The 27631-nt window shown below is 33.6% G+C and overlaps 3 protein-coding genes across 3 annotated transcripts; all 3 read right to left on the reverse strand.

Moving 5' to 3' along the window:
- Window positions 1–474: 474 nt before the first annotated feature.
- LOC142520554 (putative late blight resistance protein homolog R1A-3) lies at window positions 475–3520 on the reverse strand. The gene has a single exon (XM_075623579.1). It carries the CDS (start codon window positions 3379–3381, stop codon window positions 706–708), a length of 2676 nt encoding a protein of 891 aa, XP_075479694.1. The 5' UTR covers window positions 3382–3520; the 3' UTR covers window positions 475–705.
- A 15392-nt stretch (window positions 3521–18912) lies between these two features.
- Window positions 18913–19407, reverse strand: LOC142520414 (uncharacterized). The gene has a single exon (XM_075623395.1). The coding sequence runs from the start codon at window positions 19405–19407 to the stop codon at window positions 18913–18915; it is 495 nt and encodes a 164-aa protein (XP_075479510.1).
- A 5042-nt stretch (window positions 19408–24449) lies between these two features.
- On the reverse strand, window positions 24450–27375 carry LOC142520555 (putative late blight resistance protein homolog R1A-3). The gene is given in 2 exon segments (XM_075623581.1): window positions 24450–24864; window positions 24867–27375. Coding segments are annotated over 2 exon segments (2667 nt in total). The 5' UTR covers window positions 27226–27375; the 3' UTR covers window positions 24450–24556.
- Window positions 27376–27631: the final 256 nt, after the last annotated feature.

Here is a 27631-nt window from a genome sequence, read left to right on the forward strand (position 1 = left end):
ACAAAAACAAAATAGAGGGGAGAAAGAACTTTTTTTTTCCCTTTCAACAATGTATTATAATTTAGTTAAATTTTCAAAATTTCAGAGAAATTCGCTAATATTCTTAATATTTATCTCGTACAGTTAAGTATCATGCATAATTTAAAATATTGGCTTTATTATTTTTGTAAAAATTTAATTAGATTAGATTTCAACAAACTGTATAAATTTTAAAGCAAAACTAGTTAATCTTTCTAATTTTATAACATATCACGTAACGCGTGCGAACTGACACTGATTATATCATGTAAAAAAAAAAATTTAGAATCCGTAAAGAGAATCAAAGAATATGTGCCATCCCATGCATCTTCAAAATTAGACTTAGCTCCTCCGACTTCTTTTATTTAGCTTGTGTCTAGTCTTCGTATTCGGCCTATCAATATATATGTGACAATAAAGAAATATCATGACTAACAATGATAAATCCATCAAATATAATTGAAGAATTTTTGGATTTGAATAAAATCTAATCAAGGGAAAAGCATCTACAGTGGATATACAATCAAGAACAAGAGACAACACAATAATATACTAACAATCAAGATGATACTGAAAAGTTGATGCCTACGTACATGAAATCCATGCATCAACAAAACTTTCAACAAAAATAAGAAATTACAAAGTATCTGTATGCTCGAAGACAATTGATCCTCTAGCTCCACTCCATCATATTTTATTGATTGAAAATAACCTCTTGCCGTCCACGGTTTGTTTCAATTGCTTCCAGCTGCGCCAAACATGAACATGAACCCGGAGGTCATCATTTCCAAGGTTCTGTTGTTTTTCTTGTATCTCCTTTGCAGAAGAATTAGCTGAATCACTACATCCTTCCAATGAAATTGTTTTAAGTGTTGGTATCTCTCCAATACTATATGGAATTTCCTTCAAGTTTCTGACATGTCTAAGTGCAAGGTTCTCAAGGAGTGGGAAGTGAGAGCTGTCTGCTATCCACTCTTCAAGATTGGTGTTTTCGATTTGTAGGGACTTCAATTGAAGGAATTCTCCTTCCACTGGATTCCATTTAGCCCCCAGGACGGCATAGTTTTTCAATTTGAGAACTTCAAGATGAGGCAACAAACCAACTAATGTGAAATCTTCCCAAGATACTCTGCAGTAGCTCAAAGTTAACTTCTTGAGCGAATGGGGATAGCACAAATTATGTAACACATCCTTGTCACACTCTAAGAAAAGTGATTCAAGATTACATAAATGATCGAGTTTGTTAACTTCATGGTAATGCCATCCGTAGCCTCGGGCAAAATGTCTGTAATTGATTCCCAATTTTTTTATGTTTGGGATTCTACGAATAACCTCATCGGTACACCTGAAATTTCTTATCTTATAGAGCGTCCGCAGATTTTTTAAAACAAAAAAATCTCCCCAGCCTTTTTCTCTCTTGGTGCTCGGAGGATCAGGCAAATAAAAGTCTCCATCTTCATTTCTTAGATGCCTGAGTTGTGTCATATCCCATATTTCAGCTGGTAGATTCACTGGTGTTTCACTCGAAATACCAGCAATAATAACAGTCTGCAGATTCCGAAGTAGGGATAGAGATCCTAAAGGATTCAACAGAGTTGGATACGACTTAGCCTTGAAAGCAATGTATCTCAAGTTAACTAATCGTAGAATTTTTTTGTGAGAGTACTTGTTGTCCGTGTTGAGTACTCTCAGCAGTCTAAACCTGAGAGGCAGCTTTGTAGATGTCGATTTTAATTCACAACATATCAATGAACGGGTACGTGATGCTAAATTCATTGCATCAAATATCTGTTGTCGATATTTATCTTCCTTGGAGCTTTGATGAACAATAAGACGGCGCTCATTATAGATGCTTGTATGACTACTGTTGAGGCTACTCATCATAACGACACAAAGAAACTTCTCCTTTTGAGCTTCCCTAAGGCATAGGTCTCTTAAGAGATCATGGATGGTGCAAGTTTTGATTTTGTTGGTAGACCCGTAATCATGAACTTGAATGAGATTTCTATCTATCAGATCTTTTATATCATCCTCGGCAATTTCCTCCAAACTTCTAGATCTTATTGGTTTAAGAATCCCCTCCGCAACCCATATTTTAACAAGCGTCGAAATACTAATTTCACAGTCTTCTGGAAATATTGCCATATAAAGGAAACATGGTTTTAGACGAACGGGTAAGTGTTTATAACTTAAAGATAATATCTCAAAACAGAGTCCATCACCTCCTATTGTTAATGCTGCCTTTGTATCATTAGCAACATACTCCCAATACTCAACTGTTTTGCTGGACTTTGCAAGAAGCCCACTGATAGCAACAATGGCTAGAGGAAGTCCTCCACAATTTCTCACAATTGTCTTTCCTACTTCCTCTAACTCAGGAGGGCAACAACTTTCTATTCCAAACACCTTGTCACAAAACAAAGCCCAACTTTGATCCTTGTCTAGACAATGTAGTTGATGAGGGGTACACGAGCGAAAATTATCAGCCACATTTAACAGTCTCGTAGTGATCATGACTCGACTACCATTGTTATTATCCGGAAAAAACCTCTTTATGTCATCCCAAACCTGGATACTCCATATGTCATCCATGACAATGAAATATCTTCTATGAAACAAACTTTTATGTAGACTTAATCCTAATTCATCGTCATGCTCTTGAGCGATTTCTTCAACTCCAATCTCTTTTAATAGGCTTAAAAGGATTTTGTGCACACTATATTGTTGAGATATTGTAACCCAAGAATGAAGATCAAAGTGGTTCACAATTAATGGATTTTCGAGAACATTTTTAGCCAGGGTAGTCTTGCCGATGCCTCCCATCCCAACAATGGAGAGAATCTGGAGGTTTGATTCGTCCCCAGTGAGTGTCTCCATTATTTGAATCAAATCTTCATCAAATCCCACCATAGTATTCTTTCTGTTAGACGCACCTCGTAGGGAAGAACCAGCAGTCTCAGCTTTTCTTGGCTGCTGCGTAAATTTTATCCCTTCAGTTTCCTTAATCTTCATCACATCTTTCTTCATAGAAATAATTTCTTCAATCACTTTCTGCAAATCTTGATAGAACAGAGCGGATCTCCTTTGACTTCCAGCTTCAGAATCCTCAAGATTTTGATCCAGCGCATAACTTTCAATGATATCTTCCGCTGCATATGCTGATCTTGCGATTTTTTCCTCCAATGCCTGAATCTCGTCCCCCCTTGTCAGCGAAAATTCTTCAAGGAAATCCTGCAGGAAAGAGATATTTTGAAGCAGAGAACGGATCTGGGCACCATCAAGAACAGCCCTTTGGCGCGGTGGGAGTTGAATTAACTGGTCAAGAATATGTCCGAGAGAAAGAAGAGATGCATAAGCTGCCATTGCTGATCACTGATAATATCAAACTCAATCAATCTGTGATTTCAATGCATTAGCGTTGGCTATTTGACTTCAGTAGCATCCGCTTTGACTAATCATTGCCAGCCCAATAATTCAGCCCCGTACGGATAATTTTCAGGATTATTTAAATAAATTGTAATTATTAATTATTAATTTTTATATTTCTTTTTAAATATTCTTTGGGTTTTTTAATTGAATAATACGAAAATTGAAAAACAAATTCTCAAATTGGACATATGCTTTTTTGTTTTAAAATAAAATCTCAAATGTTTTTCCAAATCAAATTTAGTCATTGTCTATCTAGCCAACCTTTGCCGACAAAAATTGGTTATTTCACAAAAAAATAGACCAAAATAATCAAAAATAAAAGATAATGCACCGAGATAAAAAAAAATTTAAAAGTTAGTGAACTGAAAATCCAAAAATGATAAAATTATTGAACAAAAAATAAGTATTTTTCTTTATTAAGTATATAATTATTTGTTGACAAAAATAATATAAATACCAAACTAGTAATAGAATAAGAATGAGATTAAAAAAGTATAAAATATACTCCACTAACCATTTTTATATTAACAAATAGTGGAAAAGATTGACATCTAAAGCAATAAAATTTAATATAATGCAAATAAATTAACTATATTTTGCGTGTAAATAAATATATATTGCCATTACATTTTAATTTTGTTTAATCTCCAATAACAACTTTAAATTAAAAAGACAAACAATTAACTCTATTATGTAATCAAAATTACATTTTTACATTTAAATCAAATATTATGTTATAAATAATCAAACTAATACAATAGTCATCAACAAAATGCCCGCTTAATGCCCTTGTCCTAAGATCCAACAACTCTGATAACAATTTTTTTCCCCTAACTCCTTTTATCCGGACGAAAAGGTAAAATAAGAAATATGCATGAGTAAACAGCGATACGACTCAGAACATACATCACAATATTTCAACGAGAAATGTTCTACGCGAGAATTAATTATGCTGATATGAAGAACAACAACACACGTCACCTCAAATCTTACCAACTCGGCAATGCGATGGGACAACTCTGGTAACACTCATCTGTCATCTAGAAGTGCTTATCTTAGCAACTTTGAAAGTTGAGCAATTTCTTACACATCGAATGCACTAATCAGCCAACCGAGCACTTCTTTCTCTATGCATCATGAATACGAACACCGGAGGTCATAATTTCCAAGCTCCAGTTGTTCCTCTTGTATTTTCTCTGCAGAAGAATTGGCTGAATCGCTACAGAATACTAATGAAATCGATCGAAGTGTTGGTATTTCTCCAATACCATCTGGGATTTCCTTTAAGAATTCAAGATACACGAGTGTGAGTTTCTCAAGGCGTGGGAAGTGAGAGCTGTCTGCTGTCCACTCCACAAGATCTGTGTAAACAATTTTTAAGGACTTCAATTCAAGAAACTCTCCTTCCACGGGATTCCATTCACGCCCTCTGACTGCATCAGCAAACAAATTGAGAACTTCGAGATGAGGCAGTGAGCCGACCACCGTCAAATCTTCCCAAGGCACTCGGCAGTTTTGCAAACTCAACTTCTTGAGCGATTGTGGAAAGCAGAGATTTCGCAGCACATTCTCGTAACTGCCAAAGATAAGTGATTCGAGATTATGTAAATTGGAAAGATTGTAAACTTCATAGTGATCCCATCCAATGCCACTTGGGAATCGCCGGTAAGTGATTCCCAGTTTTTTTAAGTTTGGCATTCTGTGAACAACCTCATCCGTGCACCTGAAATTCCACATTGTACAGAGTGTTTGCAGATTTTTCATAACAAGAATATCTCGCCTCCCATTTTTGCTGTTGGTGCTCGGAGGATCAGGCAGATAAAGTCTCCTCCTTCCATTTTTATCCCTTCAGTCGTAGCTTTTGTTGGCTGCTGCACGATTTCGATCCCTTCAGTTTTCTCGATCTTCATCGCATCTTTCTTCATAGAACTGAATTCTTCTATTACTTTCTGCAAATCTTGACAGAACAAAGTCGAGCAGCTCCTTTCACGTCCAGCTTCAGAATGTTCAAGAATTTGATCCACCACACGACTTTCAATGATATCTTCCGCTGCATATGCTGATCTTGCGATTTTTTCCTCCAATGCCTGAATCTCGTCCCCACTTATCAGCGAAAAATCTTCAAGAAAATCTCGCAGGTAAGTGAGATTTTCGAGCAAAGAATCGATCTGGGCTTTGTCAAGAACATCCATTTGGCGCGGTGGGTGTTGCAGAAAGTGGTCAAGAGTATGTCCGAGAGAGAGAAGAGATGCATAAGCTGCCATTGCTGATCTCTGATAATTTCCCAGTGCCCAAATTCAATCCATCTTTGATTTCTTGCCCAATAATTGAGGGATGCGCAATTTGAATGGTCATTGTTAGAGCAGCAAACCAATAATTGAAAACTTGAGTAGTCCCCCGTTGGATAATTTTCCGGAATACTTTTCTAATTAAATATTACTAATTTAGTTTTTATATTTGTTTGTAAATGTTTTTAGAGCTTCTTCTTTTTTTAAAAAAATTGAATAACACGAAAAATTAAAAGGCTTGTGGTCTTTGACACGCTGGGGATTTAATATTTTCTTCTTTAAAAAACATAATTTTGTTGAAAAATATATTTAAAATGTGTGTATTGAATATTTGAATGTTGAAAATAAGAGTTGTAAATATTGAAAATTAGTGTGTGATGATTTAGGTAATGATGTATTTTATTTTTGGATTATTTGTAAAGATTTCTCATAAATAGATCTCTCATTTGTGAAGAAAATCACAATTGAGTAGAGATAAAAATATTATAAAGTGTGTAGTTTGGTAAATTTTGAGAGTTTGAGATTTTTACTTTTTACCATAAATTTTTATTTTTTCACAACACGTTATCAGCACGAAGCTCTAAAAGTCCTCCATCCTTTTCCAAGCTCCAAACAGAAGAAAAAGGTAACAAAAGTAATAATATTTATTTTAGTGTTATTTATTTATTGTGTATATATTTAATATATAATATAATGTTATTATTAATAATAAAAATAAATTTTTCAAAAACTTGTTATAAATCCTGGGAGGATGTTAAGACGACATCACACATTCCCGGTAAGGGATACGACACGTATAAAAGCCTATAAGATTTTTAAATAAAATATCTTATGCACATCATTATAATAATATGATATGATATACATAATTATTTAAATATGTCTAATATTATATACACCATATTATTACCATAAAATTATATAAATACATACCTTTATTTTTTTATACACCAACGGTCATAAACGGTAACAAAACGGCTAGTTTTTGCCCTATAAATATGATCTCATAAACACATTCAATCACTCCAACTTTCTCTTCTTCTCTAAAAATTATTCTTCACTAAATTTTCGAAGAAAAAAGAAGATGGCTTTCTCAAGGTTATTTTTAATTATTTTGGTTATCATACTCACGAGTCTTTTATTTATCGGAGAATATCCTCCTCATGTGTTTTCTTTATTTTTACAAATACTTGTACTTGTTGTTTATCAATTACTTTGTATTGCAATATTCATTAACTAATAAAATGCATCGTAATTTTTTTAGTACCACCATGTCAAATTTGACAAAGCTCGAATTTGTTGCGCTCGACATCACGGGAAAAAATTATATGCCATGGACTCTCGATGTAGAAATGCATCTTGAGTCATTGGGTCTAAGTGAGACAATAAAAGAAAATGGCATATCGACATCACAAGAAAAGGCAAAAGCCATTATATTTTTGCGTCGACATCTCGACGAGGGATTGAAATGTGAATATTTAATTGAAAAAGATCCCATGGCTTTGTGGAAAGGATTGAAAGAAAGATTTGAACATATAAGGGAAGTTATACTTCCGACCGCCCGTGATGAATGGAATATGTTAAGATTCCAAGATTTTAAGAAAGTCAGCGATTATAATTCAGCGATGTATCGAATAATCTCGCAGCTAAAATTTTGTGGACATGAGGTCACAGAATCGGAAATGCTTGAAAAAACATTTTCCACGTTTCATGCATCAAATATTACTCTACAGCAACAATATAGAGTACGTGGATTTGCGAGATATTCTGAACTCATCGCCTGTCTTCTTGTGGCGGAAAAAAACAACGAGCTATTAATGAGAAATCATCAGTCCCGACCCACTGGATCAACAGCATTTCCAGAAGTAAATGCTGTAAGTAAAAATGAATTTAAACCTGGAAACCAAAATCAAATTCAAAGACAAGGTTTTGGTCGAGGTCGAGGTCGTGGACGTGGACGTGGACGTGGAATTGGCCGTGGTCGTGGTCGAGGCCGTGGTTTTGAAAACAATAGAGATAGTTATTTTTATAATTCATCTCAAAAGAGCGTCCCAACCATCCACAGAAAAGGCATCATGAGAATACAAGTGTTAATGAGAATCACTCAAAAAGATATGAAAGTTCTTGTTTCAGATGTGGTACTCCAGGACATTGGTCCAAAATTTGTCGAGCCCCTGAACACCTTTGTAAACTTTATAAAGAATCATTAAAGGGGAAAGAAAAGGAGACCAACTTCACTGAACGCAGTGACCATTTGAGTGATTCAACTCATTTTGATGCTGGTGATTTTATGAATGATTTCTCTGGAAATGATCAATATGTTGGTGGGATAGAAATGAACAATATTGATGCTGCAGATTTTCTCAATGATTTCTCTGAAAATGAACAATATAGTGGTAGAATATAAATGTACAATAATTTATTTTTCATGTATCCATATAATGTTTTATTGTATAATTATGATATGTGTTATATTTAAATATATATTGCCAGTAATTTTATTTAATTGCATATTTTTTTGAAGTTCAAAAAATGAAAAATGCTATGAGCAAAGCTGAAGTTTGCATACCCGATAGTGGTACAACGCACACTATCCTCCGAGATAAAAGATATTTCTTGGAACTAAAACCAACAAAAACAACGGTGAATACAATATCAGGTTCTGTAGACTTGATTAAAGGATGTGGTAAAGCACAATTTTTGTTACCTAATGGTACAAAATTTTTGATCAATGATGCTTTATATTCACCACAATCGAAAAGAAATTTGTTGAGTTTTAATGATACATATTCCCATGGGTATGATACTCAAACAATGAATGAAGGGAATAAGAAATATATGTGTCTTATCACATATAAATCAGGAAAGAAATATGTGATTGAAAAACTACCAATGCTCCCTACTGGATTGCATTATACACATATAAGTCCGATTGAATCAAACATGGTAGTTGATAATTCTTCAATATTAACCAATTGGCATGATCGATTGGGACATCCTGGTTCAACAATGATGCGAAGAATTATAGAAAATACACATGGTCATCCGCTGAAAGACCAGAAGATCTTTCAGAATAATAAGTTTCAATGTAAAGCATGTTCTCTTGGAAAACTTATTATAAGACCATCACCAGCCAAAATCCAAACTGAATCACCAATGTTTCTTGAACGTATTCAGGGTGATATTTGTGGACCAATCCATCCACCATGTGGACCATTCAGATACTTTATGGTATTGATTGATGCCTCCAGCAGATGGTCACATGTATGTTTATTGTCAACTCGAAATGTTGCATTTGCAAGATTACTTGCTCAAATAATAAAATTGAGGAATCAATTTCCCGATTATACAATCAAGAAAATTAGACTTGATAATGCTGGTGAATTTACTTCCTGTTGAGGAATCATTGTTGAGCATCCTGTTGCTCATGTACATACACAAAATGGATTGGCTGAATCATTGATTAAACGTCTGCAAATGATTGCTAGACCAATGATTATGAAAACAAAACTCCCTATTTCTATATGGGGACATGCAATTTTACACGCTGTTTCATTAATTCGCATCAGACCAAGTGCATATCATAAATACTCCTCATTGCAGCTTGCATTTGGTAAAGAACCAGACATTTCTCATCTGAGAATTTTTGGATGTATGGTGTATGTGCCTATTGCACCACCGCAACGAAAGAAAATGGGACCTCAAAGAAAGGTTGGAATTTATATCGGTTATGATAGTCCATCAATCATTCGATATCTTGAACCTCAGACAGGCGACGTGTTCACAGCACGTTTTGCTGATTGTCATTTTAATGAGAAAATCTTCTCGATGTTAGGGGGAGAACAGAAACATACCGAAAAGGAAATTACATGGCATGTATCATCATTGTTACATCTGGATCCAAGAACAAAACAATGTGAAAAAGATGTACAACAAATTGTACACTTGCAAAGAATAGTCAATCAAATACCAGATGCATTTGCTGACACAAAAGGGGTAACTAAATCATATAACATGATGCAAATGCCCCTGCTCGAATTGAAATTCCAAAGAAACAAATTGAAGATACTCATGATGTCATTAAACGCATGAAGCGTGGAAGACCAGTCGGTTCCAAGGATAAAAATCCTCGAAAAAAAAATTTATAGAGAAACACGATGATCACAAAATAAAGAATGATGTTCCTGAAGAAACACATGATGATCACAAAATAGAGAATGGTGTTCCTGAAGAAACACATGATGATGAAAATATTCTGTCAGAACCACAAACTGACGAGAATCATGAAATCTCTATCAATTACATTAATACTGGAAAAATATAGAACCGAAAAGATATAGAAGAAATTGATGATATATTTTCTTATAATGTGGCAATCGACATCATAAATGATAATGAAGATCATGAACCAAAATCTTTTGGTGAATGTAAAAATCGGCAGGATTGGATAAAATGGAAAGAAGCCATCCAGGTTGAATTGGATTCGCTAAATAAACGTAATGTTTTTGGACCTATAGTTCTTACACCTGAAGGTGTAAAACCTGTTGGATACAAATGGGTTTTTATTCGAAAGCGAAATGAGAAAAATGAGAAATAGTGAGATATAAAGCTCGACTTGTTGCACAAGGTTTTTCTCAAAGGCCTGGAATTGATTATGAAGAAACGTATTCTCCCGTGATGGATGCAATTACGTTTCGGTATTTGATTAGCTTGGCGGTATCTGAAAATTTAGAAATGCGTTTTATGGATGTTGTTACAGCTTACTTATGTGGATCACTTGATAGTAATATATATATGAAAATCCCTGAAGAATTTAAGATGCCTGAAGCACAAAGTTCAAAACCCAGATAATGTTATTCTGTGAAATTACAAATATCATTATATGGGTTAAAGCAGTCTGGTCGAATGTGGTATAATCGACTAAGTGATCACTTGATGAAAAAGAGATATGTAAATAATTCAATATGCCCTTGTGTTTTCATTAAGAAAACAACATCCGGATGCGTAATTATTGTTGTATATGTTGATGATTTAAACATCATTGGAACGAATAAGGAAATTCAAGAAGTTGTGTCATACTTGAAGGAAGAATTTGAAATGAAGTATCTTGGAAAAACCAAGTATTGTCTGGGTTTACAAATTGAACAAAAAGAATGTGGAATGTTTGTTCACCAGACAAATTATACAGAAAAGATCCTTAAACGTTTTAATATGGATAAATCAAATCCTTTAAGTACTCGAATGGTTGTTAGATCATTAAACATAGAAAAGGATCCATTCCGACCATGTGAAGAAGATGAAGATATTCTTGGTCCAGAAGTATCATATCTAAGTGCTATCGGTGCCCTTATGTATCTTACAAATTGTACAAGGCCTGATATATCTTTTGCCGTAAATTTGTTGGCAAGATTTAGCACATATCCAACAAAGAGACAATGGAACGGAATTAAACATATATTCCGTTATCTACGAGGAACGACAGACTTGGGACTTTTGTATTCAAAAGATGCTAATCCAAGTATAATTGGTTATGCCGATGCTGGATACTTATCTGATCCACACAAGGCACGTTCCCAAACTGGATATGTTTTTACTCGTGGAGGCACTGCAATTTCTTGGCGTTCACAGAAACAAACGCTCGTAACAACTTCATCAAATCATGCCGAGATTATTGCACTACATGAAGCAAGTCGTGAATGTGTGTGGTTAAAATCAATGACCCAACATATCCAAATCTCATGCGGATTATCATTCGACGAGAAGCCTGTGATACTATATGAAGATAATGCTGCATGTGTTGCTCAAATGAAAGAAGGATACATAAAAAGCGACAGAACTAAACATATTCCTCCTAAGTTCTTCGCATTCACCAAGGAGCTTGAGAAGAATAAATGTATTGATGTTCGTCACATTCAATCAAGTGAAAATTCATCAGATCTCTTCACAAAGGCGCTTCCTACGTCAATATTCAGAAAGCATATATATAATATTGGGATGCGCAATCTACGAAATTTGTGAAGAATTGTTCGTGTCAACATGAGGGGGAGTTTACGTGACTGCACTCTTTTTTCCTTGCTACGGTTTTTATCCCAATGGGTTTTTCCTAGTAAGGTTTTTAACGAGGCAGTATAAAAACACGTAATGAAGACAATCATTATGATCATCATCACAAGGGGGAGTGTTGAAAAATATATTTAAAATGTGTGTATTGAATATTTGAATGTTGAATATTTGAATGTTGAAAATAAGAGTTGTAAATATTGAAAATTAGTGTATGATGATGTAGGTAATGATGTATTTTATTTTTGGATTATTTGTAAAGATTTCCTATAAATAGATATCTCATTTGTGAAGAAAATCACAATTGAGTAGAGAGAAAAATATTATAAAGTGTGTAGTTTGGTAAATTTTGAGAGTTTGAGATTTTTACTTTTTACCATAAATTTTTACTTTTTCACAACAAATTTGTAATAGATTTTTATTTATTATTATATAAAATAAAAATCTATAAATTAATATTAGATAGTTAATAATTTCTCTAAAATGATTTTTTTTTTCTCGGTCTCAACTAGTGCTAGTGTGTCTAAAGTAATAATTTCGATAAATTAATGAGATCATAATTTTTCGGAAAATCTATGTATTAATTCGATAATTAATAATTTCTCTAATTATGTTTGCTGAATAAAAAAGAACTCTTTTTTTAAGAATGTATATATTTAAAACAAAACTTAAGAAAATATCTTTTAATTTTTGGTATAAAAATTTAAAAACAATAATAAAAATATTTAGCTACTGAAACATTTGGTCATGAGCTTTAATTTACATGTTCAATTAGATGTAGAAATTTTAACTACTAACGAATTGAACCTGAGCTTGGAATTCGAGCATAAATTTTTTTTTCCTCTTATTCAACTTGGTTCGATTTGTTTGTATCTTTATTCATATCTTCCTTCTTATATTTTCCCGCTCGCATCTCAACAACAATATTATTTCCACATAAACGGTTTTCTACTTACATGAAAAAAAAACAAAGAAAATAAATAATCAAGACATAATTTGTCTTACATTCTATCGAGTAATCAAAACAAATTATGAATGATAATATTCAATTTTGGTACGTATTGTTGAAGAAAATGTTCTTCAAAATAAAAAAAATGAAATTTGACCTAAATAAATAATCATAGACATAATTTGAAATTTTATCAGTATTTATTTATATAATATAATTGTGAATTAATAAGAATATGAACATAGCATAATTCCTATATAGATATATTTTTGTTATTTCGTATCAGTATATGTAACTATTTTTTCTTAATTCCAAACTTAGTACACTTTATTAGTTCATCTTCTTCTCTTTTTTATAATTTGACTTTCGAATTTACGTCTTTGTTACATTTTACTTTGTGAGATACTTAAATTCATTATTCAAACATATGGCCATCCCTTAGTTTTTTGAAATTATAATACTGAATATTTTATTTTCTTCTTATATTTGTAGTAAACTTTCCTTAAAATTTTTTTTTAAAATTTTAACTGTCAAATTTTTTTGTCCGAATCAAGGGGAATTTGGAGAAAAATGCATCTGGCCATGTTTTACTTAAGATTCAGTCCCCTTCAGTTTTTTTTTGTGTTTTAATACCTGACTAAATTCCAAATTACTTTTTACTTCATTTTTTTTTTCATTTTTACCTTTTTACCCTTTATTACTTAATAAAAATAATAAGAATCCCAAATTTTTTTGGTAATGTTATCTTTCTACTTGGCTAATCTCCTTCCCGCTTCCCACTCTTCTCATCTGTGCGAGAATTTGTTGGTTTTTCCTTCATTTTCCTACTCGCCTTTTTCGTACTCGCCTTTTTCCTTCATTCTCATTCGTTTGCACAATTTATTTACCATAGTTTCCGCTGTTGAATGTAACTGAATCTGGCCACAAATCCGTCGCTCAAATCCGTACCTCTGCGTAAAGAAGCGTAGAAAATTCCCAGCAAATCCGAGTCCCTACTAGCGCAAACCAGACGTCGCAGCATCCATTGTCGTCCTATTTCCATAAACGTTGCAAAAACCAGATTTTCTGGGTGGAAGAAATTTCTTGGTCCAAGCATCTTAGGTGAAGAGGAGAAAATAGGCGCTTCAATTTCAGATTTCCGTGGAACTACCACCCTATAAAACTAATAAAAGACGATTGAAGGGTAAATTGTCTTTTATTTGTGATAAAATTTGTATTGTACTGTTTTTTTTTTTTTTTTTGCGTAAAATCAATATATTTTCTTCAATCTCATTTTGGATACAGAAATGGATTTATGACGTATGTTCGTAATAGGATTGAGATTTGCTGAAAGAACCATCGGCCCCGTAAAAGACAGTGGAAAGAAGCTTGAATTTAAGGCCGAGAGTTGGTCAGTCAAACTCCATTTGCACGAATTTGGTTGAATGTGTTAGTCTAGAGAATATGGTTGGAATGCTAGTTATGTGAGATTAGTTCGACTTGTCAAAATGAGTTTGTTTTAGTTTATTTTGATAGAATGTTTTTGATTTGGTTTGACAGAAATAGATTGTTATTTGATATTAATTTCCGTATGTAAGATCATTATCAATGTTTCGACATGTAAGATCATTATGTGCTGTCGTGAGATATTTATCTGAGATTGGTTGCTAAGGTTTGTAGCAACTTATTTGTCTAATTTCTTGAATTATTCGTGGCAATTTACTGTGACATTTATTGAGTTATTATTCGTGTGTAATATTTTTTTATGTGGATTAGAATGACGAAGACTAAATAGAAGAGTAAATCAAATACGGCTGATAACGATGCAGAAATTGGTCCCTCTGTTAAAGAAGGTTACTCAAGGTGTTCGCCAACAAAATTTTTAGCCTTGATGGAGCAATTGGTTCCTAGATCGGGTGAGTTACAATTGAAGAGGATAAAAACTTCACCTCTGGCACCTTGGTTGAAGATCGAAAAGCTTTCTATAAGCACATCAAGAGTCTACTCAATGTTTAAACGCTTTGAAGTAGAGACATGCAGCTTTTGTTTTGGAAGCAATATCAAGGTGTCATTCACTTCGAGGGAATTCTCTATCGTTATAGGGTTGGCGAGCGTTGGTCAACCCGTTAACCTGGATTTAAAGTTGGGTTCAAACTTCCTTGAGCGTCATTTCAAGGGGGTGCACTGTGTGCAGAGAAATGTCATAATAGAGAAGTTGTTTGATTTGGCCGAGAATGATCTTGAGATTGATGATTTTTTTAGATTTTTTATTTTGCTGCTTTTTAATTGTGTTATATTTCCTATTAGTAATTTTGGAACACCAAAGTTTATTTTCTCATACTTGGACAATTTGGAAACTTTTTTTGGATATGGTTGGGGAGATGTAGCCATTAGGTTTTTGCGTGATGAAATTAAAGACCATCTTGGATTCTCTAAAGTGAAAAGAAAAGATAAAAAGTATATGGGAGGTTGCATAGTTGGATTGATGGTATTATCTTTTTTATTTTTGAAGCTTATATATGTTATTGTTGGTTGTAGTAAATGCTATTCATTTTATTTGTATAGGCTTGGGTGTATGAAAGAGTTCCTATGCTTGGTGAACCGCGTGTTTTACATTGCTTTCCTCGTTTATTCAAGTGGGTAGAGAGCAAGATTCCCGTGAATCCTATAGGGGCAGATGCTGCTTTAATGGCTGTGAGATCGAACAAGGTTTGCGCAATTTAATCTACATCATCCTATAGTTTTGCGTACATGTATTAATAAAACTAAAAGTTTGTCTTTATTATTGTTAGATTGTGCCGATCAAACCATTCGAGGAGGAAAGAAAATTCGTTGATGATACAGAGAGGATTGTGGAGGTAAACATTTGTATTTGATGATAGTCAATTTTTTAATAGTATGTTATATAATGAATTTCCATATTTAAAGAGCACTTATATTTTCAGGTTCAGACTCGATACAATGATTCAGAATTGTTGGAGCATATAAAAAGGCTTGAAAATGAGATTAAAGTGTTGAAGGAAAAAAATGAAGTGGTTGAAGATGATACAAACCAATTTGTCTTCAAGGATGCGACGCATATGTATGATGAAGGTCATACCGAGCAAGATGTGGATGGACATGTTGATGATGTAGTTGAAAGTTTGAATGAAGTGGTTGAGAACAAAGTGAAAACGGACACAGAAGACAACATTAAAGTGGAGAGTTATATGAGAGTGTTTGTGGACGAATTGGAAAAGAACACAAATTTTGGAGACAACGTGCACGTAGGTAATGACATTGGAGAAGGGAAAGAAATGATTATTTTTAATCCAAAATCATCTATTGTGAAGACGGCTAAAAAAAAACAGATCGGTTGAAAAAGAAAACATCCTGACTATTTGACACCTCCTAGTACGACCCCAAAGCGTAAGAGAAAACAAGAATCATCACTCGTCTTGGATCTGGTAATTTAAAATTCATTTGTTTGGCAATAGCTAAAAATAATTTATATTTTGTATGATTTGTTAAGCATTAAATTTTGTTAATGAATTTTGTGTTTGCATATTTGCTGTTTTTATATAGGATGATATTGATGTTAAAGGTATAGCTGAAAGTGCCGTAGAGGAATCTTTGTAGGAGTTCCGAGGAAGACATGACTATGATGATCATGATCAGATATCAAAAGAAGAGAGAGACATAATTGAAAAGTACTTATGCAGAGATATTTTGGGGTAAAAAGATCTTATTTTTTTAACTTATGGCGAAATCATAATGCGTCATTTTTTGTTTGTTTGAGTTGTTATGTTTGTTATTTTGTCTTTGTAGTGGTATAGTTTGGCAAGATGATGACGTGATATTGCATGGGCACGAGTTGCTGCTTTGTTTGTTTGGCAGCGAACTACGATCTGACCTTATTCATGCCTATTTCAATACTTTAAGCAATAGAAAACATAATTATGGGCATGACATATACTGCATGTCTCCCAATGTGCAGGTAAAAATTTTTTTATGTTAATTAACTATAATTTTTATGAAAAGATAGTTAACAATATTTTTTAAAATTTGCATAGATTAACGTGATTCGGATGCTCGAGAAAATGAAGCAGAAGAGGGTCAAAGATAAAATTTTTTCTGAATTTACATCACAGTTGAATGGGAGTACATTGAGCAAGTTGTATGAACTAAACAAAGAGGTTCTAGAACTATGTAAGCACATAATTTTCCCGATTATTTACAGAGCACATTGGATCTTGCTCGGGTATACTCGAGGCGATCAGTATTTCACACTAAGGGATTCTCTTAGTGGCCCTGTTTACAAAGGTGCAGCCAAGAAAATTGTAAGTTGGCGACAAAAAAAATTTTTTTTTAAACAAAAGTGCACAACACACATCGTTTATGATTTTTTGGAAAACTAATATTGATTGAAATGCTTTTTTCAGGCCAAATTTATGTCTGGATATCTTTGGAATGTGTAAAATTGTGATGTTGGCAAAGGTGAAGTGATTGCGTTAAAATGTAGGCAACAAGGAAATGATTTGAATTGTGGTGTTTATGTTTGCCTATGGGGTGAATGTTTTGCTATAGATAACCTGATATTTTGGAATGAAGAATGGAATACTTCAATGGAAGGGTATAGAGCTCGGATTGCTTTGGCGATTTTGTCTGATGAACGAGGCTTGTTCAAAGGTTTAAAATGATTTGTCCAAGAGATGAATGATGAGTGATGAGGATAACAATGTTGGTATTTTTAAGTTGGTGTTGTTCCTGCACCTTTTGGAGCATTACATTTATGGTAGCCATTTTTTGTTTGCTGTTTTGACGTGATGGTAAGACTTATAGTGCGTTGATGGCATGGCAATGTTTTGTAAAGCAACACTGAATGTGTTCAGAAGTGTTCAGAAGTATTAGATAGTATTTGAGGTTTCAAATGAAGAAGACTACAATTTATGTCATTACAAATATTTCCTTGCAAATTTTTTCCAAGACTTTTAAGCTTCAGTACTCTTATTCCTTATATGAAACCCAAATTTGTTGTTACTTAATATATTATAAAAGAAAATATCATTTTTATGCATTCTCAAAATATTCAGTTACTGTAGGTGTTTCAATGGAACGTTTGGAAGAAAAACAAATTCCCAACTACGCATACAACATTTTGAATTACTTACTTTTACTTGTGAAATACTTAATTTCCATTTTAAAATACTTGATCTGGTAAATGAGATACTCAAAAAATTTAAAAAAACACTGGATATTCTAGTAGGCAATGTAAGTTCATCAAATGCTCGCATTTGCATCGAAGATGCATTTGGATGACATGTTCATTTCCTTTAAATTTTTTTATAAATTTGTTTAAAAATATTTGACAACTAAACATTGAACTTTTTGAAGTACTTAGTTTTATTTTCGAAATACTTAATTTAAAATTTTAAACACTTGATTTTGTAAATGAAATACTCGGAATGAGTATTAAAATACTAGGTATTCTAGTAGGCAATGTAAGTTCAACAAGTCATCGCATTTCCATCCAAGATGCATTCGGATGACATGTGCATTTCATTTAAATTTTTTATTGTTATTTAAAAAAACAAATTCGCAACTGAACTTTTTGAAGTACTTAGTTTTACTTGCTAAATACCAACGTTTACTTTTAAAGTACTGGATTTGCTAAACGAAATACTGAAAATGGATATTTAAATACTGGATATTCGAATATTCCTTTTATAATATATTAAGTAACAACAAATTTGAGTTTCATATAAGGAATAAGAGTACTGAAGCTTAATCCGATGTTTTGTTCAACTTCATACACTTTTCCAATCTCACAGAAGCAATCCAGTATTTACATACTCAATCTCACTGAAGCAATTGAATAGATTCATTGTTGGTTTACAAAAAAATTGTCATGCCATCAACGCACGATAACGTCTTACCATCACGTCAAAACAGCAAACAAAAAATGGATACCATAAACGTAATGCTCCAAAAGGTCGATTAATTCAAGGAACAACAACAAATATATTCACAAAAAGCCACCACATCTTGTAGTTTTTTTGAACAACCTTCCCAGCAGCTTTCTCACTCTAATACATGCCTGCAAAAAATTAAAATAATTAAGATAGCGATTAGGAATTTTAAAAATACATTACATTACATTACAATAAAATTAAGATAATTGAGGTAAACGATATAGTATTAATCTCTATATCAATCAAACCAATTATGACACTGGTTCTTTGCAAGTTCGTCTATTATGCCCTCGCCCATGACATCTCCCACACGTTGTTCAACTTGAGAAGGTATCCGTTTAGTCCTTCTACGTCGTGGCTGGCTACGGGTTGTAGGAGCATAAATTGTAGGTCCATCATTCAGATATCCCTCACTCATGTCATATGTTGGAATTGGATTTATAATTCCTTTATAAGCTTGGCGGTACATGTTGATCTTAAAATATCCATCACAGAATTGATAAACCGACATAGACTTTGATTCTATGCATGAGCAAGCATGCTTGCATGGTAGCTTATAGATATGCCAATATCGACATGAACAACGACATGCATTCAAATCCACCGAAAAACTTTTGTCCCCATCTATGACCTCAAACAGAGCTCCACATGACTTGTGCACCTTTAAGGTTCGAGATTGTCTGTATGCAATTGACACATCCTTCTCCTTTCTTGGACTTAGTTCTCCGGTCATCTCCAATGTTTTTCTCGTCTTTTGTGCATCGTGGTCATTATTTGAATTCGTATATTATCTATCATACCCACAATAGGTAGATATCGCGTTGTTTTTACCCAGTTGTTCCAGCTTTCAACAATATTATTAATAATGACACTCCATCACTCACCCACAAACATAGAATTGGCCCAATTTTCTAGGGACACACTCACAAGAAACTCCTGGGCGAGCGGCATCGTATCGATTATGCTTTTGATATGTTGCGAGAACTCATGTCTTGATGGGGTGTACGCAGCTTTCTTCAAAACAGAAGACCAATGTTTCTTGTTATGGAGATGATACCTCCGCAATACCTACAAATTTTAAAATTAAAAATATTAAAGATAATAACCAACTGAATAATAATAATAATAATAATAATAATAAAAGGCTAAAATATTGAAAAATCAAAATAATACAAATCTGCTTGACAAAGTTATCGACCATATGTCTTAAACAATAAGAATGGTGACTACTAGGGAACACAGACTGAATAGCTTTGATGAGTCCAGGATGTCGGTCAGAGAAAAAAAAGTAGCTACTGAATATCATTATGTATTGGGATGCCAAGACATGTTTTAACTGGTAGCAAAACCATTCCCAATTAGAATCGTTTTCTGCATCAACAACTGCATACGCAAGTGTAAAAATATCATCATTCGCATTCTTTGCCACAACGCATAATAAACATCCTTTGTACTTGTTCTTAATGTGAGTTCCATCCAAAAATATTAATGGCCGACAACCACTAACAAAACCAACAAGACATGCGTGAAAACAAATGAATACCCGTCTAAATTTGTTTGTCATCGAATCAATTTCACATTCAACAAAACTCCCGGGATTTGTTTCTTTAACAGCATGACAATACCATCGTAATTTATCATACGACCTCTTATCAGTTCCATGAATATCATGCATTGCCATCTCTTTACCCGCCCAAACTTTATGATACTCAAGTTCTACTCCATAATCTCTTTCAATGTCTTTCAGCATTGTACATGGGCGATATGATGGCTCTCCCCTTAACTTCTCCTTCACAAAATTAGCTACCCAGGATGAATCAGCTTTCGGGTGACCTCTACTCCGCAAATTGTCATCCCCACAACTATTGCTTAGGTTGCACTTTCTTATGTCGAATGAATTGTCCGCTTTATGTTTGGAGGCATAAATTTTCCACTGACAATTCTCTTTGCTGCAAACAACTAAGATCTTACAACTTTCATTTCTCCTGTATCTAAAAGATCTTCTACTGGCAATAATATAATTTTTAAGACAAATCCTGAATTCGGCTGCATCTTTAAATTTTTGCCCAACGTGGTGTATGCAATGAATCCAAGCATCAATAGAATTGGTTAAAGTGCCAACGTCAACATCGTCAACTCCGTCAGAACAAACTTCATCACCAAAAACAAACCTAACCATTTTAATACAAATCATAAAATACATGAGGAAACACATCAATATTCTTTTATCTAATTTAAATTGAACTGTAAAATATAACAAATAATTTCTAGTACTGCACAGTAGTAAAAAAAGAAGAAGCAATAACTCATTTATCAACTTTGCAATTTCTGAAATTTGCAAACAAACAATATAAAAAAATGCAAACAAAAAAATAAGGAAGTTACCTCGCAACATTTATGTTGACCGGGCTCTGATAATCTTTTGGAACTGCTATCAATTTGATTATATTTAATTTCAAACAACTGTGAAGGTTTATCATATTTCGGACATCATCATCTTCATTCAGGGTTACTGCAATCTGCTCATGGGGTGCCATGTATTGCAATATCGTTAATTCTGAATTAATAGCCGCACATTTTCGTCCTAAAATCTGGAATATCTCTAACAGAGTTGCGACATTAGGAATTGAAATCAAATAAAGACCATTGACGTAGCGGCAACTTCCAAGAAACGAAAATATTACGCTCCCAGAACCCACTTCCATCAATAAATCGATCATGGAATATCTAAAATATTAAAATTTGATTCTGCCGATTTAGGCATCAAATAAAATGGACATCCAAAAAAAAATTAGTCCTACAATTTCTTACTTCAAATAAAAACTCAAATAATGGGGATAAATGAATTACATAAAATAAAATCACAACCGAACCAAAATTGTCCTTTGTGCTCAAACAATATTGAAGCATAAATTTAGCTATTCACATCATATTTCAACAAAATCATCCAAAAAAAAAAAAAATTAGTCATACAATTTCTTACTTTAAATAAAAACTCAAATAATGGGGATAAATGAATTACATAAAATAAAATCACAACCGAACCAAAATTGTCCTTTGTGCTCAAACAATATTGAAGCAGAAATTTAGTTATTCACATCATATTTCAACAAAATCATCCAAAATTTTCTGTACTCATTTCAGAAATATTTCTCTTCAAAATCATCGTATTAATTCAAACTTTCTTTTCAAAATTGTTTGAGAAAAGGTAAGTCAATCAAACAAACAATAGTGCACAAAAAAATCAAGTGGAAACATGATAATGATCTGTGGAAACTAATATCAAATAACAATCCCATTTTGTCAAACCAAATCAAAAACATTCCGTCAAAATAAACTAAAACAATCTCATTTTTACAAGCCAAACTAATCTCACATAACTATCATTCCAAGCATATTCTCTAAACTAACACGTTCTGTTAAACAAAACTTGTTCCCAAGATCATGCACATTAATGTTCGTATTCGGTCAAAACAACAAAATTCAATTTCACAACACTGGGAAAAAATTCAATTTCACGATAAGGCACCAAAATTAATTAACAAAAAAAAACCTAAATTGGATTTAGTCAAGCATATTACTTTGTTCAACCTTATTCGTGCAAACGGTGTTTGTCTGAGGAAATTCTCTGCCCTAAATTCAAGATTCTGTCCGCAAATTGTAGCCCTAAACTTTGCTACGTGCCATCTTCAACTATTTCAATTATGTTGTCTTTTACGGGGCCAATGGTTTATTCCGCAAATGACAATCCTATTACGAACATACAACGTCATAAACACATTTGTGTATCCGAAATGCGGTTGAAGAAAAGAAAATGTTTTCACTCACAAGAAAAATTACACCCACATAAATGATCACAAATAAACGACAATTGAAATGTGTACCCTTTAATCGTCCTTCAATAGTTTTATAGGGTGGTAGTTCCAGGAAAATCTGAAAATGAACGCTTATTTTCTCCTCCTCACATACGCTGCTTCGACCCAGAAATTGCTTCGACCCAGAAATTCTGGTTTTGGCAAAGTTTGCAGCAACATGAGGGCAATGGAAGCTGGTTTGCCCTGGTTGGGAATCGGCTTTGCTGGGAAATTTCTACGCTTGGTTGCGCAGATTCATGATTTTCATCAACGGGTTTGTGGGAAGAGTCAGTTAATTAGACCTGCGGAAAAACTGTAAAATGTGCCGATGGAGAATGGGAGAGGGTTTCATACATAATGGATAGTAGGAAATTATGGGAAAAATAAATTGGTTGCTCGCACAGAACACAAGCGTGGTGGGAAGCGGGAAGGAGAATAGAGAAGATGAACATCTATAATAGGGATTCTTATAATTTTTTATTCATTACAAAAGGATAAAAATGTAAAATTACGTGAGACATGTACTAAAAAGAAAGCTGGATTTTGGTCAGGTACTAAAACACCAAAAATAACTAATGGGTACCGAATCATAACAAAATCAAGGACAGATGCATTTTTCTCCAAATTACCGCCGAATCAACTACCAGCAATAGATGACCTTTATTTTTTTAATATATTAAACAGTGTTTAAATTTAAAGATTATATATATAAATAAAAAAATTATAAAAAAAACTTGATAGAAGATATATTAGGGGAATGGATCCTCTACTGTAGGCATCCCACAGTAAGGGATTATGTGCCACAAATTTTTTTTTAAAAGCTTTTATATATATTTTTTAATTCTTTTTTTTTTCATTTTTGGATTTTTTGTTTTAATCTTTCTTTTACTCCAACTCAAAATTTTCATATTTTTTGCTCTTTTTAAAATATATTATAATTCTTTCTTTTTCCATTTTTGAACTTTTTGTTTCCCTCTCTCTTTTCTAACATTTTGTTTATCGCATTTGTTTTGAAAGTAAAATGTATTTTATGTTTCAATTTTAGTTCTTTTCGCATGCTTGATTCGCCCATTTTCATCAATAATCAAACAAGATTAAAAATTTGTGTTTTCGTCAGCAATCAATTCTACCAAAAAACATCGAATTTTCATAAATGTGGTAAACATTTGGTCCTACAAATAAGAAAGAGGAAAACAAAAAGTTCAAAAATAAAAAAGAAAGAATTATAATATATTTTAAAAAGAGCAAAAAATATTTAAAAATGAAAATTTTGAGTGGGAGTAAAAGAAAGATTATAACAAAAAGTCCAAAAAAATGAAAAAAAAAGAATTAAAAAATATATATAAAAGCTTTTAAAAAAAAAATTGTGGCACAGTCCCCTACTACGAGGATGCACACAGTAGATGATCAATTCCCATATATTAGTCCGTTTACATGATAATACATAGTGGAATTTTTCAACTTTTTAATCATGTGTAATTTAATTATGCGTATTTTGTTTTTAAATTTTTAAATTTTTTATTGTACTTTAAAATTTAACTATGTATAATTGTATTTTCTTAAAATTAGTTGTATTTATAATTTTGTTTTAATCATTTTGTTTCTTAAATACAAAGTTATTTAATAAAATAAAAATTTTATATTCAATAGCATTTCTATAATTTCATTTCAATGCTGAACATGAGATTAAGTTATCAACGCTGACATTAACTGGTCATGCTAATGTTAGCGTTGATAACTTCATGATGATTTTAAAATTTTGAATGATGACATGATTATCATCACCTGTGATGTTAGTTACAAACGTTGCTTCAGCTGTCTGTGTAAAACGAGAGCCGATGTTTCGTGCGTTTTCAAATTCACTTATTACATGTTTATATAGTATTTGATATTAACTAAGATGAATTTCAAGTTCATCCATTAACCGTGTCAATTGAAATTCATTCTACAATTTGGAAATTTCTCCAATAAGGAACAAGGCCACAACAATTTACAAATTTCTCTCTTAAAAATTGGTGTCTGAAAATGCTAAGACCAACTAAAAGATTCCCATAAACTCTTTCCCAAATCCAAAAGACTATTGGCGGCCTGCATGGCTGAACTGCCAATGTGGCTGTATCCACGAACATGAAGTTGAAGGTCATAATTTCCGAGGTCTTGTTGTTCCTCTTGTATCTTTTTTGCAGAAGAATTGGCTGAATCACTACAGTATGTTAATGAAATTGATTTAAGTGTTTCTATTTCTCCAATTCCATACGGGATTTCCTGCAGGAATCCAAGAAACTTGAGTTTAAGATTCTCAAGGCGTGGGAAGTGAGAGCTGTCTGCTATCCACTCTTCAATTCAAGAAACTCTCCTTCCACAGGATTCCATTCACGCCCTCTGACTGCATGACCTATCAAATTGAGAACTTCGAGATGAGGCAGTGAGCCGACCACCGTCAAATCTTCCCAAGGCACTCGGCAGTTTTCCAAAGTCAACTTCTTGAGCGATTGTGGAAAGCAGAGATTTCGCAGCACATCCTTGTAACCGTTAAACAAAAGTGATTCGAGATTACATAAATGGACGAGATTGGAAACTTCATAGTAATCCCCAAAGCCACTGGTGAATTGCCGGTAAGTGATTCCCAGTTTTTTCAAGTTTGGCATTCTGTGAACATCCTCATCCGTGAACCTGAAATTCCTTATTTTATAGAGTGTTTGCAGGTTTTTCATAACAAGAATATCTCGCCTCCCATTTTTGCTATTGGTGCTCGGAGGATCAGGCAAATAGAAGTCTCCTCGTTCCATTTTTAGATGTCTGAGTTGCGGCATTTCCCATATTTCAGCCGGAAGATTTGTTGGCGTCACAGAGCCAATCAAAGGACCAGCAATGATGATAGTCTGCAGATTCCATAGTAGGGATAGAGATTCTAAAGGATTCAACAGATTTTGATTCAATGAGGCATCGAAATAAATGTATCTCAAGTTGACAAGTTGTAGAATTTCTTCGCACGAGTAGAAATCATCCATGTTGAGTACTCTTAGCAGTCTAAAACAAACTGGCAGCTTTATAGATGTGGATTCTAATTCCCAACATATCAATGAACGGGTAGGTGATGCTAAATTCATGGCATCAAAGACCTGTTGTTGAAACACCTCTTCATCGGAGTTTCGCTGAATAATAAGACGACGCATATTATTGATGCTTCTGGGAGGACCGTTGAGGCTATGGATCACACAAAGAAATTTCTCCTTTTGAGCTTCCCTGAGGCATAGGTCTCTTAAGAGATCATGGATGGTGCAAGTTTTGATTTTGTTTCTAGACCCGTAACCATGAACCTGAATCAGATTTCTATCTATTAAATCTTTTAAATTATCCTCTGCAATTTCCTCCAAACTTCTAGAACTCATCGGTTTAAGAATCCCCTCCGCAACCCATAATTTAACGAGTCTTGAAACGCGAATCTCAAAGTCTTCTGGAAATATGGCCATATAAAGGAAACATGGTTTTAGGTGAACAGATAAGTGCTTATAACTTAAAGATAATACCTCAAAACAAAGCATATCACCTCCTTTATTTAATGCCTCGTGTGTATCATTAGCAACATGCTCCCAATATTCAACTGTTTGACTAGACTTTGTAAGAAGTCCGCTAATAGCAACAATGGCTAGAGGAAGTCCCCTGCAATTTCTCACAATTGTCTTTCCTACTTCCTCTAACTCAGGAGGGCAACAACTTTCTTTTCCAAACACCTTGTCACAAAACAAAGCCCAACTTTGATCTTCGTCTAACAAATGTAGTTGACGAGGGGTACACGAGCAAAAATTATCAGCAACATTTGATAATCTCGTGGTGACCATCACTCGACTGCTATTGTTATTATCCGGAAAGAACCTCTTTATGCCATCCCAAACCTTAATACTCCACATGTCGTCCATCACAATGAAATATCTTCTATAAAACAAACTTTTATGTAGACTCAATCCTAATTCATCGTCATGCTCTTGAGTGATTTCTTCACCTCCAATCTCTTTTAATAGGCCTAAAAGGATTTTGTGCACACTATACTGTTGAGATATTGTAACCCACGCATGAAGATCAAAGTGGTTCACAATTAATGGATTTTTGAGAACATTTTTAGCGAATGTAGTCTTGCCGATGCCACCCATCCCGACGATTGGGAGAATCTGGAGATTTAATTCGTCCCCGGTGAGTGTCTCCATTATTTGATTCAAATCTTCATGAAATCCCACCATAGTATTCTTGCTATCAGATGCAGCACCTCGTAGGAAAGATCCAGCAGTCGTAGCTTTTCTTGGCTGCTCCATGATTTTGATCCCTTCAGTTTCCTTAATCTTCATCACATCTTTCTTCATAGAACTGAATTCTTCTGTTACTTTCTGCAAATCTTGACAGAACAAAGTCGAGCAGCTCCTTTCACTTCCAGCTTCAGAATCTTCAAGAATTTGATCCACCACACGACTTTCGATTATATCTTCTGCTGCATATGCTGAGATTATAATTTTTGCCTCCAATGCCTGAATCCCGTCCCCACTTATCAGCGAAAAATCTTCAAGAAAATCTCGCAGGAAAGTGAGATTTTCGAGCAAAGAATGGATCTGGGCTTCGTCAAGAACAGCCGTTTGGCGCGGTGGGTGTTGCAATAACTGGTCAAGAATATGTCCGAGAGAAAGAAGAGATGCATAAGCTGCCATTGCTGATCTCTGATAATTTCAAACTCAATCAATCTATGATTCTTTGTATTAGCGTTGACTTCGCTGGCATCAACTTTGAATCATCATTGTTGAGCATCAGCCCGATAATGGAGCCCCGTTTGGATAATCTCAAGGAATATTTTTCTAATTAAATATTACTAATTTAATTTTTATACTTGTTTATAAATATTTTTAGTTAAAATTTAGTTAGTTTTTCAAAATTTTAGATAAATGTGTTAATCTATTATTATATTAAAGTTCGGACATGAATTGAATCATATTACCTCTATTTTTATTTAAATCACAAAACCATCCTCATATTCTATAATCTATTTAATAAATTGGTTAAAAAAATCAAATTAGAAACAAAATCACAATTGTAAAAGAACTCAGCGCGTTGCTCTGG

This window comes from Primulina tabacum, chromosome 12 (assembly GCF_025594145.1).
Source record: "Primulina tabacum isolate GXHZ01 chromosome 12, ASM2559414v2, whole genome shotgun sequence".
NCBI classification, from domain to species: domain Eukaryota; kingdom Viridiplantae; phylum Streptophyta; class Magnoliopsida; order Lamiales; family Gesneriaceae; genus Primulina; species Primulina tabacum.

What these genes read in the sequence shown, in the direction of transcription:
- LOC142520554 (XM_075623579.1), bottom strand. Translation starts at nt 3,381, where the DNA reads ATGGCAGCTTATGCATCTCTTCTTTCTCTCGGACATATTCTTGACCAG.
- LOC142520414 (XM_075623395.1), bottom strand. Translation starts at nt 19,407, where the DNA reads ATGACCGGAGAACTAAGTCCAAGAAAGGAGAAGGATGTGTCAATTGCA.